Source organism: Salvelinus fontinalis, chromosome 18, assembly GCF_029448725.1.
Source record: "Salvelinus fontinalis isolate EN_2023a chromosome 18, ASM2944872v1, whole genome shotgun sequence".
In the NCBI taxonomy this organism is placed as follows: Eukaryota; Metazoa; Chordata; class Actinopteri; order Salmoniformes; family Salmonidae; genus Salvelinus; species Salvelinus fontinalis.
The window spans coordinates 61,603,702-61,621,490 of record NC_074682.1 but is presented as its reverse complement, the minus strand read 5'-3'; the positions used below and the strand labels follow the sequence as shown (position 1 = coordinate 61,621,490).

General features: G+C 43.4%; 1 protein-coding gene across 3 annotated transcripts in view; it reads left to right on the top strand.

Annotated features, from left to right (window-relative positions):
- LOC129815843 (lysine-specific demethylase phf2-like) overlaps positions 1-17,789 on the top strand; it is a 278,038-nt gene that overhangs the window by 196,343 nt on the left and 63,906 nt on the right. For all 3 annotated transcript variants that reach the window (XM_055870000.1, XM_055870001.1, XM_055870003.1), the window contains one exon: positions 7,936-8,028. In XM_055870000.1, coding sequence (XP_055725975.1) covers positions 7,936-8,028 — 93 coding nt within the window. The remainder of the gene's footprint in view (positions 1-7,935; positions 8,029-17,789) is intronic.

Genomic DNA, 17,789 nt, shown 5'->3' with positions numbered 1-17,789 from the left:
ACAACAGGTGTAGTAGACCTTACAGTGAAATGCTGAATACAACAGGTGTAGTAGACCTCACAGTGAAATGCTGAATACAACAGGTGTAGTAGACCTCAGTGTAATGCTGAATACAACAGGTGTAGTAGACCTTACAGTGAAATGCTGAATACAACAGGTGTAGTAGACCTCACAGTGAAATGCTGAATACAACAGGTGTAGTAGACCTCACAGTGAAATGCTGAATACAACAGGTGTAGTAGACCTCACAGTGAAATGCTGAATACAACAGGTGTAGTAGACCTTACAGTGAAATGCTGAATACAACAGGTGTAGTAGACCTCACAGTGAAATGCTGAATACAACAGGTGTAGTAGACCTTACAGTGAAATGCTGAATACAACAGGTGTAGTAGACCTCAGTGTAATGCTGAATACAACAGGTGTAGTAGACCTCACAGTGAAATGCTGAATACAACAGGTGTAGTAGACCTCACAGTGAAATGCTGAATACAACAGGTGTAGTAGACCTCACAGTGAAATGCTGAATACAACAGGTGTAGTAGACCTCACAGTGAAATGCTGAATACAACAGGTGTAGTAGACCTCAGTGTAATGCTGAATACAACAGGTGTAGTAGACCTCACAGTGAAATGCTGAATACAACAGGTGTAGTAGACCTCACAGTGAAATGCTGAATACAACAGGTGTAGACCTTACAGTGAAATGCTGAATACAACAGGTGTAGTAGACCTCACAGTGAAATGCTGAATACAACAGGTGTAGTAGACCTCACAGTGAAATGCTGAATACAACAGGTGTAGTAGACCTTACAGTGAAATGCTGAATACAACAGGTGTAGTAGACCTTACAGTGAAATGCTGACTACAACAGGTGTAGTAGACCTTACAGTGAAATGCTGAATACAACAGGTGTTGTAGACCTTACAGTGAAATGCTGAATACAACAGGTGTAGTAGACCTCACAGTGAAATGCTGAATACAACAGGTGTAGTAGACCTTACAGTGAAATTCTGAATACAACAGGTGTAGTAGACCTCACAGTGAAATGCTGAATACAACAGGTGTAGTAGACCTTACAGTGAAATGCTGAATACAACAGGTGTAGTAGACCTCACAGTGAAATGCTGAATACAACAGGTGTAGTAGACCTTACAGTGAAATGCTGAATACAACAGGTGTAGTAGACCTCACAGTGAAATAATGAATACAACAGGTGTAGTAGACCTTACAGTGAAATGCTGAATACAACAGGTGTAGTAGACCTCACAGTGAAATGTTGAATACAACAGGTGTAGTAGACCTCACAGTGAAATGCTGAATACAACAGGTGTAGTAGACCTTACAGTGAAATGCTGAATACAACAGGTGTAGTAGACCTCAGTGTAATGCTGAATACAACAGGTGTAGTAGACCTTACAGTGAAATGCTGAATACAACAGGTGTAGTAGACCTCACAGTGAAATGCTGAATACAACAGGTGTAGTAGACCTTACAGTGAAATGCTGAATACAACAGGTGTAGTATACCTCACAGTGAAATGCTGAATACAACAGGTGTAGTAGACCTTACAGTGAAATGCTGAATACAACAGGTGTAGTAGACATCAGTGTAATGCTGAATACAACAGGTGTAGTAGACCTCACAGTGAAATGCTGAATACAACAGGTGTAGTAGACCTCACAGTGAAATGCTGAATACAACAGGTGTAGTAGACCTCACAGTGAAATGCTGAATACAACAGGTGTAGACCTTACAGTGAAATGCTGAATACAACAGGTGTAGTAGACCTCACAGTGAAATGCTGAATACAACAGGTGTAGTAGACCTCACAGTGAAATGCTGAATACAACAGGTGTAGTAGACCTTACAGTGAAATGCTGAATACAACAGGTGTAGTAGACCTCACAGTGAAATGCTGAATACAACAGGTGTAGTAGACCTCACAGTGAAATGCTGAATACAACAGGTGTAGTAGACCTCACAGTGAAATGCTGAATACAACAGGTGTCGTAGACCTCACAGTGAAATGCTGAATACAACAGGTGTAGTAGACCTCAGTGAAATGCTGAATACAACAGGTGTAGTAGACCTCACAGTGAAATGCTGAATACAACAGGTGTAGTAGACATCACAGTGAAATGCTGAATACAACAGGTGTAGTAGACCTCACAGTGAAATGCCGAATACAACAGGTGTAGTAGACCTCACAGTGAAATGCTGAATACAACAGGTGTAGTAGACCTTACAGTGAAATGCTGAATACAACAGGTGTAGTAGACCTTACAGTGAAATGCTGAATACAACAGGTGTAGTAGACCTCACAGTGAAATGCTGAATACAACAGGTGTAGTAGACCTCAGTGAAATGCTGAATACAACAGGTGTAGTAGACCTCACAGTGAAATGCTGAATACATCAGGTGTAGTAGACATCACAGTGAAATGCTGAATACAACAGGTGTAGTAGACCTCACAGTGAAATGCCGAATACAACAGGTGTAGTAGACCTCACAGTGAAATGCTGAATACAACAGGTGTAGTAGACCTTACAGTGAAATGCTGAATACAACAGGTGTAGTAGACCTTATAGTGAAATGCTGAATACAACAGGTGTAGTAGACCTCACAGTGAAATGCTGAATACAACAGGTGTAGTAGACTTCACAGTGAAATGCTGAGTACAACAGGTGTAGTAGACCTCACAGTGAAATGCTGAATACAACAGGTGTAGTAGACCTTACAGTGAAATGCTGAATACAACAGGTGTAGTAGACCTCACAGTGAAATGCTGAATACAACAGGTGTAGTAGACCTTACAGTGAAATGCTGAATACAACAGGTGTAGTAGACCTCACAGTGAAATGCTGAATACAACAGGTGTAGTAGACCTTACAGTGAAATGCTGAATATAACAGGTGTAGTAGACCTCACAGTGAAATGCTGAATACAACAGGTATAGTAGACCTTACAGTGAAATGCTGAATACAACAGGTGTAGTAGACCTCACAGTGAAATGCTGAATACAACAGGTGTAGTAGACCTCACAGTGAAATGCTGAATACAACAGGTGTAGTAGACCTCAGTGAAATGCTGAATACAACAGGTGTAGTAGACCTTACAGTGTAATGCTGAATACAACAGGTTTTGTAGACCTCACAGTGAAATGCTGAATACAACAGGTGTAGTAGACCTTACAGTGAAATGCTGAATACAATACGTGTAATAGACCTTACAGTGAAATGCTGAATACAACAGGTGTAGTAGACCTTACAGTGAAATGCTGAATACAACAGGTGTAGACCTTACAGTGAAATGCCGAATACAACAGGTGTAGTAGACCTCAGTGAAATGCTGAATACGACAGGTGTAGACATTACAGTGAAATGCTGAATACAACAGGTTTAGACCTTACAGTGAAATGCTGAATACAACAGGTGTAGTAGACCTTACAGTGAAATGCTGAATACAACAGGTGTAGTAGACCTCACAGTGAAATGCTGAATACAACAGGTGTAGTAGACCTTACAGTGAAATGCTGAATACAACAGGTGTAGTAGACCTTACAGTGAAATGCTGAATACAACAGGTGTAGTAGACCTCACAGTGAAATGCTTAATACAACAGGTGTAGTAGACCTTACAGTGAAATGCTGAATACAACAGGTGTAGTAGACCTTACAGTGAAATGCTGAATACAACAGGTGTAGTAGACCTCACAGTGAAATGCTGAATACAACAGGTGTAGTAGACCTCACAGTGAAATGCTGAATACAACAGGTGTAGTAGACCTTACAGTGAAATGCTGAATATAACAGGTGTAATAGACCTCACAGTGAAATGCTAAATACAACAGGTGTAGTAGACCTTACAGTGAAATGCTGAATACAACAGGTGTAGTAGACCTCACAGTGAAATGCTGAATACAACAGGTGTAGTAGACCTCACAGTGAAATGCTGAATACAACAGGTATAGTAGACCTCACAGTGAAATGCTGAATACAACAGGTGTAGTAGACCTCACAGTGAAATGCTGAATACAACAGGTGTAGTAGACCTCACAGTGAAATGCTGAATACAACAGGTGTAGTAGACCTTACAGTGTAATGCTGAATACAACAGGTGTAGTAGACCTCACAGTGAAATGCTGAATACAACAGGTGTAGTAGACCTTACAGTGTAATGCTGAATACAACAGGTGTAGTAGACCTTACAGTGAAATGCTGAATACAATAGGTGTAATAGACCTTACAGTGAAATGCTGAATACAACAGGTGTAGTAGACCTCACAGTGAAATGCTGAATACAACAGGTGTAGTAGACCTCACAGTGAAATGCTGAATACAACAGGTATAGTAGACCTTACAGTGAAATGCTGAATACAACAGGTGTAGTAGACCTCAGTGTAATGCTGAATACAACAGGTGTAGACCTCACAGTGAAATGCTGAATACAACAGGTGTAGTAGACCTCAGTGTAATGCTGAATACGACAGGTGTAGACATTACAGTGAAATGCTGAATACAACAGGTGTAGACCTCACAGTGAAATGCTGAATACAACAGGTGTAGTAGACCTCAGTGAAATGCTGAATACAACAGGTGTAGTAGACCTCACAGTGAAATGCTGAATACAACAGGTGTAGTAGACCTCACAGTGTAATGCTGAATACAACAGGTGTAGTAGACCTCACAGTGAAATGCTGAATACAACAGGTGTAGTAGACCTCACAGTGAAATGCTGAATACAACAGGTGTAGTAGACCTCACAGTGAAATGCTGAATACAACAGGTGTAGTAGACCTCACAGTGAAATGCTGAATACAACAGGTGTAGTAGACCTCACAGTGAAATGCTGAATACAACAGGTGTAGTAGACCTCACAGTGAAATGCTGAATACAACAGGTGTAGTAGACCTCACAGTGAAATGCTGAATACAACAGGTGTAGTAGACCTCACAGTGAAATGCTGAATACAACAGGTGTAGTAGACCTCACAGTGAAATGCTGAATACAACAGGTGTAGTAGACCTCACAGTGAAATGCTGAATACAACAGGTGTAGTAGACCTCACAGTGAAATGCTGAATACAATAGGTGTAGTAGACCTCACAGTGAAATGCTGAATACAACAGGTGTAGTAGACCTCACAGTGAAATGTTGAATACAACAGGTGTAGTAGACCTCACAGTGAAATGCTGAATACAACAGGTGTAGTAGACCTCACAGTGAAATGTTGAATACAACAGGTGTAGTAGACCTTACAGTGAAATGCCGAATACAACAGGTGTAGTAGACCTTACAGTGAAATGCTGAATACAACAGGTGTAGTAGACCTCACAGTGAAATGCTGAATACAACAGGTGTAGTAGACCTCACAGTGAAATGCTGAATACAACAGGTGTAGTAGACCTCACAGTGAAATGCTGAATACAACAGGTGTAGTAGACCTCACAGTGAAATGCTGAATACAACAGGTGTAGTAGACCTCACAGTGAAATGCTGAATACAACAGGTGTAGTAGACCTCACAGTGAAATGCTGAATACAACAGGTGTAGTAGACCTCACAGTGAAATGCTGAATACAACAGGTGTAGTAGACCTTACAGTGAAATGCTGAATACAACAGGTGTAGTAGACCTCACAGTGAAATGCTGAATACAACAGGTGTAGTAGACCTCACAGTGAAATGCTGAATACAACAGGTGTAGTAGACCTCACAGTGAAATGCTGAATACAACAGGTGTAGTAGACCTTACAGTGAAATGCTGAATACAACAGGTGTAGTAGACCTCACAGTGAAATGCTGAATACAACAGGTGTAGTAGACCTCACAGTGAAATGCTGAATACAACAGGTGTAGTAGACCTTACAGTGAAATGCTGAATACAACAGGTGTAGTAGACCTTACTGTGAAATGCTGAATACAACAGGTGTAGTAGACCTTACAGTGAAATGCTGAATACAACAGGTGTAGTAGACCTCACAGTGAAATGCTGAATACAACAGGTGTAGTAGACCTCACAGTGAAATGCTGAATACAACAGGTGTAGTAGACCTCACAGTGAAATGCTGAATACAACAGGTGTAGTAGACCTCACAGTGAAATGCTGAATACAACAGGTGTAGTAGACCTTACAGTGAAATGCTGAATACAACAGGTGTAGTAGACCTCACAGTGAAATGCTGAATACAACAGGTGTAGTAGACCTCAGTGTAATGCTGAATACAACAGGTGTAGTAGACCTTACAGTGAAATGCTGAATACAACAGGTGTAGTAGACCTCACAGTGAAATGCTGAATACAACAGGTGTAGTAGACCTCACAGTGAAATGCTGAATACAACAGGTGTAGTAGACCTCAGTGTAATGCTGAATACAACAGGTGTAGTAGACCTTACAGTGAAATGCTGAATACAGCAGGTGTAGTAGACCTCACAGTGAAATGCTGAATACAACAGGTGTAGTAGACCTCACAGTGAAATGCTGAATACAACAGGTGTAGTAGACCTCACAGTGAAATGCTGAATACAACAGGTGTAGTAGACCTTACAGTGAAATGCTGAATACAACAGGTGTAGTAGACCTAGTCAATGTGGAGGCTTTTTACAGGGGGTACCGGTACAGAGTCAATGTGGAGACTATATACAGGGGGTACCGGTACAGAGTCAATGTGGATGCTATATACAGGAGGTACCGGTACAGAGTCAATGTGGAGACTATATACAGGGTGTACCGGTACAGAGTCAATGTGGAGACTATATACAGGGGGTACCGGTACAGAGTCAATGTGGAGGCTATATACAGGGGGTACCGGTACAGAGTCAATGTGGAGACTATATACAGGGGGTACCGGTACAGAGTCAATGTGGAGGCTATATACAGGGGGTACCGGTACAGAGTCAATGTGGAGGCTATATACAGGGGGGTACCGGTACAGAGTCAATGTGGAGGCTATATACAGGGTGTTACGGTACAGAGTCAATGTGGAGGCTATATACAGGGGGTTCCGGTACAGAGTCAATGTGGAGGCTATATACAGGAGGTACCGGTACAGAGTCAATGTGGAGACTATATACAGGGGGGTACTGGTACAGAGTCAATGTGGAGGCTATATACAGGGTGTACTGGTACAGAGTCAATGTGGAGGCTATATACAGGGGGTACCGGTACAGAGTCAATGTGGAGGCTATATACAGGGGGTACCGGTACAGAGTCAATGTGGAGGCTATATACAGGGGGTACCGGTACAGAGTCAATGTGGAGGCTATATACAGGGTGTACCGGTACAGAGTCAATGTGGAGGCTATATACAGGGGGTACCGGTACAGAGTCAATGTGGAGGCTATATACAGGGGGTACCGGTACAGAGTCAATGTGGAGGCTATATACAGGGGGTACCGGTACAGAGTCAATGTGGAGGCTATATACAGGGGGTACCGGTACAGAGTCAATGTGGAGGCTATATACAGGGGGTACCGGTACAGAGTCAATGTGGAGGCTATATACAGGGTGTACCGGTACAGAGTCAATGTGGAGACTATATACAGGGTGTTACGGTACAGAGTCAATGTGGAGACTATATACAGGGGGTACCGGTACAGAGTCAATGTGGAGACTATATACAGGGGGTACCGGTACAGAGTCAATGTGGAGGAGGCTATATACAGGGGGTACCGGTACAGAGTCAATGTGGAGACTATATACAGGGGGTACCGGTACAGAGTCAATGTGGAGGCTATATACAGGGGGTGCAGTGATGCAACTATTCAGGATGCTCTCGATGGTGCAGCTGTAGAATCTGTCGTACCCTCTACACGACTGTCTTGGTGTGCTTGGACCATTCTAGTTTGTGGACGCCAAAGAACTTGACGGTCTCAGACAGTCAGTTTTCAGCTGTGGGTCTATGAGTGTTAATTAACCAGATGGTGTGTTTGTTCCAGTTTACCCCTCTCTGGAGTCTGAAGAGGATAACCCTGTCTTCAAATCCAGATCCAAGAAGAGGAAAGGCTCAGATACTCCATACAGCCCCACAGGTACACTACACCTGTCACTAATACTGTATAGATGAAAGGTTCACTCTACAGCCCCACAGGTACACTACACCTGTCACTAATACTGTATAGATGAAAGGTTCACTCTACAGCCCCACAGGTACACTACACCTGTCACTAATACTGTATAGATGAAAGGTTCACTCTACAGCCCCACAGGTACACTACACCTGTCACTAATACTGTATAGATGAAAGGTTCACTCTACAGCCCCACAGGTACACTCCACCTGTCACTAATACTGTATAGATGAAAGGTTCACTCTACAGCCCCACAGGTACACTACACCTGTCACTAATACTGTATAGATGAAAGGTTCACTCTACAGCCCCACAGGTACACTACACCTGTCACTAATACTGTATAGATGAAAGGCTCAGACACTCTACAGCCCCACAGGTACACTACACCTGTCACTAATACTGTATAGATGAAAGGTTCACTCTACAGCCCCACAGGTACACTACACCTGTCACTAATACTGTATAGATGAAAGGTTCACTCTACAGCCCCACAGGTACACTACACCTGTCACTAATACTGTATAGATGAAAGGCTCAGATACTCCATACAGCCCCACAGGTACACTACACCTGTCACTAATACTGTATAGATGAAAGGCTCAGACACTCTACAGCCCCACAGGTACACTACACCTGTCACTAATACTGTATACATGAAAGGTTCACTCTACAGCCCCACAGGTACACTACACCTGTCACTAATACTGTATAGATGAAAGGCTCAGACACTCTACAACCCCACAGGTACACTACACCTGTCACTAATACTGTATAGATGAAAGGTTCACTCTACAGCCCCACAGGTACACTACACCTGTCACTAATACTGTATAGATGAAAGGTTCACTCTACAGCCCCACAGGTACACTACACCTGTCACTAATACTGTATAGATGAAAGGTTTAGACACTCTACAGCCCCACAGGTACACTACACCTGTCACTAATACTGTATAGATGAAAGGTTTAGACACTCTACAGCCCCACAGGTACACTACACCTGTCACTAATACTGTATAGATGAAAGGTTCACTCTACAGCCCCACAGGTACACTACACCTGTCACTAATACTGTATAGATGAAAGGCTCAGACACTCTACAGGTACACTACACCTGTCACTAATACTGTATAGATGAAAGGTTCACTCTACAGCCCCACAGGTACACTACACCTGTCACTAATACTGTATAGATGAAAGGTTCACTCTACAGCCCCACAGGTACACTACACCTGTCACTAATACTGTATAGATGAAAGGTTCACTCTACAGCCCCACAGGTACACTACACCTGTCACTAATACTGTATAGATGAAAGGTTCAGACACTCTACAGGTACACTACACCTGTCACTAATACTGTATAGATGAAAGGCTCAGACACTCTACAGCCCCACAGGTACACTACACCTGTCACTAATACTGTATAGATGAAAGGTTCACTCTACAGCCCCACAGGTACACTACACCTGTCACTAATACTGTATAGATGAAAGGTTCACTCTACAGCCCCACAGGTATACTACACCTGTCACTAATACTGTATAGATGAAAGGTTCACTCTACAGCCCCACAGGTACACTACACCTGTCACTAATACTGTATAGATGAAAGGTTCACTCTACAGCCCCACAGGTACACTACACCTGTCACTAATACTGTATAGATGAAAGGCTCAGACACTCTACAGCCCCACAGGTACACTACACCTGTCACTAATACTGTATAGATGAAAGGTTCACTCTACAGCCCCACAGGTACACTACACCTGTCACTAATACTGTATAGATGAAAGGTTCACTCTACAGCCCCACAGGTACACTACACCTGTCACTAATACTGTATAGATGAAAGGTTCACTCTACAGCCCCACAGGTACACTACACCTGTCACTAATACTGTATAGATGAAAGGTTCACTCTACAGCCCCACAGGTACACTACCCCTGTCACTAATACTGTATAGATGAAAGGTTCACTCTACAGCCCCACAGGTACACTACACCTGTCACTAATACTGTATAGATGAAAGGTTCACTCTACAGCCCCACAGGTACACTACACCTGTCACTAATACTGTATAGATGAAAGGTTCACTCTACAGCCCCACAGGTACACTCCACCTGTCACTAATACTGTATAGATGAAAGGTTCACTCTACAGCCCCACAGGTACACTACACCTGTCACTAATACTGTATAGATGAAAGGTTCACTCTACAGCCCCACAGGTACACTACACCTGTCACTAATACTGTATAGATGAAAGGTTCACTCTACAGCCCCACAGGTACACTACACCTGTCACTAATACTGTATAGATGAAAGGTTCACTCTACAGCCCCACAGGTACACTACACCTGTCACTAATACTGTATAGATGAAAGGTTCACTCTACAGCCCCACAGGTACACTACACCTGTCACTAATACTGTATAGATGAAAGGTTCACTCTACAGCCCCACAGGTACACTACACCTGTCACTAATACTGTATAGATGAAAGGTTCACTCTACAGCCCCACAGGTACACTACACCTGTCACTAATACTGTATAGATAAAAGGTTCACTCTACAGCCCCACAGGTACACTACACCTGTCACTAATACTGTATAGATGAAAGGTTCAGACACTCTACAGCCCCACAGGTACACTACACCTGTCACTAATACTGTATAGATGAAAGGTTCACTCTACAGCCCCACAGGTACACTACACCTGTCACTAATACTGTATAGATGAAAGGCTCAGACACTCTACAGCCCCACAGGTACACTACACCTGTCACTAATACTGTATAGATGAAAGGTTCACTCTACAGCCCCACAGGTATACTACACCTGTCACTAATACTGTATAGATGAAAGGTTCACTCTACAGCCCCACAGGTACACTACACCTGTCACTAATACTGTATAGATGAAAGGTTCACTCTACAGCCCCACAGGTACACTACACCTGTCACTAATACTGTATAGATGAAAGGCTCAGACACTCTACAGCCCCACAGGTACACTACACCTGTCACTAATACTGTATAGATGAAAGGCTCAGACACTCTACAGCCCCACAGGTACACTACACCTGTCACTAATACTGTATAGATGAAAGGTTCACTCTACAGCCCCACAGGTACACTACACCTGTCACTAATACTGTATAGATGAAAGGTTCACTCTACAGCCCCACAGGTACACTACACCTGTCACTAATACTGTATAGATGAAAGGCTCAGACACTCTACAGCCCCACAGGTACACTACACCTGTCACTAATACTGTATAGATGAAAGGCTCAGACACTCTACAGCCCCACAGGTACACTACACCTGTCACTAATACTGTATAGATGAAAGGTTTACTCTACAGCCCCACAGGTACACTACACCTGTCACTAATACTGTATAGATGAAAGGTTCACTCTACAGCCCCACAGGTACACTACACCTGTCACTAATACTGTATAGATGAAAGGTTCACTCTACAGCCCCACAGGTACACTACACCTGTCACTAATACTGTATAGATGAAAGGCTCAGACACTCTACAGCCCCACAGGTACACTACACCTGTCACTAATACTGTATAGATGAAAGGTTCACTCTACAGCCCCACAGGTACACTACACCTGTCACTAATACTGTATAGATGAAAGGTTCACTCTACAGCCCCACAGGTACACTCCACCTGTCACTAATACTGAATAGATGAAAGGCTCAGACACTCTACAGCCCCACAGGTACACTACACCTGTCACTAATACTGTATAGATGAAAGGCTCAGACACTCTACAGCCCCACAGGTACACTACACCTGTCACTAATACTGTATAGATGAAAGGTTCACTCTACAGCCCCACAGGTACACTACACCTGTCACTAATACTGTATAGATGAAAGGTTCACTCTACAGCCCCACAGGTACACTACACCTGTCACTAATACTGTATAGATGAAAGGTTCACTCTACAGCCCCACAGGTACACTACACCTGTCACTAATACTGTATAGATGAAAGGTTCACTCTACAGCCCCACAGGTACACTACACCTGTCACTAATACTGTATAGATGAAAGGTTCACTCTACAGCCCCACAGATACACTACACCTGTCATTAATACTGTATAGATGAAAGGTTCACTCTACAGCCCCACAGGTACACTACACCTGTCACTAATACTGTATAGATGAAAGGTTCACTCTACAGCCCCACAGGTACACTACACCTGTCACTAATACTGTATAGATGAAAGGCTCAGACACTCTACAGCCCCACAGGTACACTACACCTGTCACTAATACTGTATAGATGAAAGGTTCACTCTACAGCCCCACAGGTACACTACACCTGTCACTAATACTGTATAGATGAAAGGTTCACTCTACAGCCCCACAGGTACACTACACCTGTCACTAATACTGTATAGATGAAAGGTTTAGACACTCTACAGCCCCACAGGTACACTACACCTGTCACTAATACTGTATAGATGAAAGGTTCACTCTACAGCCCCACAGGTACACTACACCTGTCACTAATACTGTATAGATGAAAGGTTCACTCTACAGCCCCACAGGTACACTACACCTGTCACTAATACTGTATAGATGAAAGGTTCACTCTACAGCCCCACAGGTACACTACACCTGTCACTAATACTGTATAGATGAAAGGTTCACTCTACAGCCCCACAGGTACACTACACCTGTCACTAATACTGTATAGATGAAAGGTTCACTCTACAGCCCCACAGGTACACTACACCTGTCACTAATACTGTATAGATGAAAGGTTCAGACACTCTACAGCCCCACAGGTACACTACACCTGTCACTAATACTGTATAGATGAAAGGTTCACTCTACAGCCCCACAGGTACACTACACCTGTCACTAATACTGTATAGATGAAAGGTTCACTCTACAGCCCCACAGGTACACTACACCTGTCACTAATACTGTATAGATGAAATGTTCACTCTACAGCCCCACAGGTACACTACACCTGTCACTAATACTGTATAGATGAAAGGTTCACTCTACAGCCCCACATGTACACTACACCTGTCACTAATACTGTATAGATGAAAGGCTCAGACACTCTACAGCCCCACAGGTACACTACACCTGTCACTAATACTGTATAGATGAAAGGTTTAGACACTCTACAGCCCCACAGGTACACTACACCTGTCACTAATACTGTATAGATGAAAGGTTCACTCTACAGCCCCACAGGTACACTACACCTGTCACTAATACTGTATAGATGAAAGGCTCAGACACTCTACAGCCCCACAGGTACACTACACCTGTCACTAATACTGTATAGATGAAAGGTTCACTCTACAGCCCCACATGTACACTACACCTGTCACTAATACTGTATAGATGAAAGGTTCACTCTACAGCCCCACAGGTACACTACACCTGTCACTAATGCTGTATAGATGAAAGGTTCACTCTACAGCCCCACTGGTACACTACACCTGTCACTAATACTGTATAGATGAAAGGTTCACTCTACAGCCCCACAGGTACACTACACCTGTCACTAATACTGTATAGATGAAAGGTTCAGACACTCTACAGCCCCACAGGTACACTACACCTGTCACTAATACTGTATAGATGAAAGGTTCACTCTACAGCCCCACAGGTACACTACACCTGTCACTAATACTGTATAGATGAAAGGTTTACTCTACAGCCCCACAGGTACACTACACCTGTCACTAATACTGTATAGATGAAAGGTTCACTCTACAGCCCCACAGGTACACTACACCTGTCACTAATACTGTATAGATGAAAGGTTCACTCTACAGCCCCACAGGTACACTACACCTGTCACTAATACTGTATAGATGAAAGGTTTAGACACTCTACAGCCCCACAGGTACACTACACCTGTCACTAATACTGTATAGATGAAAGGTTCACTCTACAGCCCCACAGGTACACTACACCTGTCACTAATACTGTATAGATGAAAGGTTCACTCTACAGCCCCACAGGTACACTACACCTGTCACTAATACTGTATAGATGAAAGGTTCACTCTACAGCCCCACAGGTACACTACACCTGTCACTAATACTGTATAGATGAAAGGTTCACTCTACAGCCCCACATGTACACTACACCTGTCACTAATACTGTATAGATGAAAGGTTCACTCTACAGCCCCACAGGTACACTACACCTGTCACTAATACTGTATAGATGAAAGGTTCACTCTACAGCCCCACAGGTACACTACACCTGTCACTAATACTGTATAGATGAAAGGTTCATTCTACAGCCCCACAGGTACACTACACCTGTCACTAATACTGTATAGATGAAAGGCTCAGACACTCTACAGCCCCACAGGTACACTACACCTGTCACTAATACTGTATAGATGAAAGGCTCAGACACTCTACAGCCCCACAGGTACACTACACCTGTCACTAATACTGTATAGATGAAAGGCTCAGACACTCTACAGCCCCACAGGTACACTACACCTGTCACTAATACTGTATAGATGAAAGGTTCACTCTACAGCCCCACAGGTACACTACACCTGTCACTAATACTGTATAGATGAAAGGTTCACTCTACAGCCCCACAGGTACACTACACCTGTCACTAATACTGTATAGATGAAAGGCTCAGACACTCCACAGGTACACTACACCTGTCACTAATACTGTATAGATGAAAGGCTCAGACACTCTACAGGTACACTACACCTGTCACTAATACTGTATAGATGAAAGGCTCAGACACTCTACAGCCCCACAGGTACACTACACCTGTCACTAATACTGTATAGATGAAAGGTTCACTCTACAGCCCCACAGGTACACTACACCTGTCACTAATACTGTATAGATGAAAGGTTTAGACACTCTACAGCCCCACAGGTACACTACACCTGTCACTAATACTGTATAGATGAAAGGTTCACTCTACAGCCCCACAGGTACACTACACCTGTCACTAATACTGTATAGATGAAAGGTTTAGACACTCTACAGCCCCACAGGTATACTACACCTGTCACTAATACTGTATAGATGAAAGGTTCACTCTACAGCCCCACAGGTACACTACACCTGTCACTAATACTGTATAGATGAAAGGTTCACTCTACAGCCCCACAGGTACACTACACCTGTCACTAATACTGTATAGATGAAAGGCTCAGACACTCTACAGCCCCACAGGTACACTACACCTGTCACTAATACTGTATAGATGAAAGGCTCAGACACTCTACAGCCCCACAGGTACACTACACCTGTCACTAATACTGTATAGATGAAAGGCTCAGACACTCCACAGGTACACTACACCTGTCACTAATACTGTATAGATGAAAGGCTCAGACACTCCACAGGTACACTACACCTGTCACTAATACTGTATAGATGAAAGGCTCAGACACTCTACAGGTACACTACACCTGTCACTAATACTGTATAGATGAAAGGCTCAGACACTCTACAGCCCCACAGGTACACTACACCTGTCACTAATACTGTATAGATGAAAGGTTCACTCTACAGCCCCACAGGTACACTACACCTGTCACTAATACTGTATAGATGAAAGGTTCACTCTACAGCCCCACAGGTACACTACACCTGTCACTAATACTGTATAGATGAAAGGTTCACTCTACAGCCCCACAGGTACACTACACCTGTCACTAATACTGTATAGATGAAAGGTTTAGACACTCTACAGCCCCACAGGTACACTACACCTGTCACTAATACTGTATAGATGAAAGGTTCACTCTACAGCCCCACAGGTACACTACACCTGTCACTAATACTGTATAGATGAAAGGTTCACTCTACAGCCCCACAGGTACACTACACCTGTCACTAATACTGTATAGATGAAAGGCTCAGACACTCTACAGCCCCACAGGTACACTACACCTGTCACTAATACTGTATAGATGAAAGGTTCACTCTACAGCCCCACAGGTACACTACACCTGTCACTAATACTGCATAGATGAAAGGCTCAGACACTCTACAGCCCCACAGGTACACTACACCTGTCACTAATACTGTATAGATGAAAGGTTCACTCTACAGCCCCACAGGTACACTACACCTGTCACTAATACTGTATAGATGAAAGGTTCACTCTACAGCCCCACAGGTACACTACACCTGTCACTAATACTGTATAGATGAAAGGTTTAGACACTCTACAGCCCCACAGGTACACTACACCTGTCACTAATACTGTATAGATGAAAGGTTCACTCTACAGCCCCACAGGTACACTACACCTGTCACTAATACTGTATAGATGAAAGGTTCACTCTACAGCCCCACAGGTACACTACACCTGTCACTAATACTGTATAGATGAAAGGTTTAGACACTCTACAGCCCCACAGGTACACTACACCTGTCACTAATACTGTATAGATGAAAGGTTCACTCTACAGCCCCACAGGTACACTACACCTGTCACTAATACTGTATAGATGAAAGGTTCAGACACTCTACAGCCCCACAGGTATACTACACCTGTCACTAATACTGTATAGATGAAAGGTTCACTCTACAGCCCCACAGGTACACTACACCTGTCACTAATACTGTATAGATGAAAGGCTCAGACACTCTACAGGTACACTACACCTGTCACTAATACTGTATAGATGAAAGGCTCAGATACTCTACAGGTACACTACACCTGTCACTAATACTGTATAGATGAAAGGCTCAGACACTCTACAGCCCCACAGGTACACTACACCTGTCACTAATACTGTATAGATGAAAGGTTCAGACACTCTACAGCCCCACAGGTACACTACACCTGTCACTAATACTGTATAGATGAAAGGTTCACTCTACAGCCCCACAGGTACACTACACCTGTCACTAATACTGTATAGATGAAAGGTTCACTCTACAGCCCCACAGGTACACTACACCTGTCACTAATACTGTATAGATGAAAGGTTCACTCTACAGCCCCACAGGTACACTACACCTGTCACTAATACTGTATAGATGAAAGGCTCAGACACTCTACAGGTACACTACACCTGTCACTAATAGTGTATAGATGAAAGGCTCAGACACTCTACAGCCCCACAGGTACACTACACCTGTCACTAATACTGTATAGATGAAAGGCTCAGACACTCTACAGCCCCACAGGTACACTACACCTGTCACTAATACTGTATAGATGAAAGGCTCAGACACTCTACAGCCCCACAGGTACACTACACCTGTCACTAATACTGTATAGATGAAAGGCTCAGACACTCCACAGGTACACTACACCTGTCACTAATACTGTATAGATGAAAGGCTCAGACACTCCACAGGTACACTACACCTGTCACTAAAACTGTATAGATGAAAGGCTCAGACACTCTACAGGTACACTACACCTGTCACTAATACTGTATAGATGAAAGGCTCAGACACTCTACAGCCCCACAGGTACACTACACCTGTCACTAATACTGTATAGATGAAAGGTTCACTCTACAGCCCCACAGGTACACTACACCTGTCACTAATACTGTATAGATGAAAGGTTTAGACACTCTACAGCCCCACAGGTACACTACACCTGTCACTAATACTGTATAGATGAAAGGCTCAGACACTCTACAGCCCCACAGGTACACTACACCTGTCACTAATACTGTATAGATGAAAGGTTTAGACACTCTACAGCCCCAC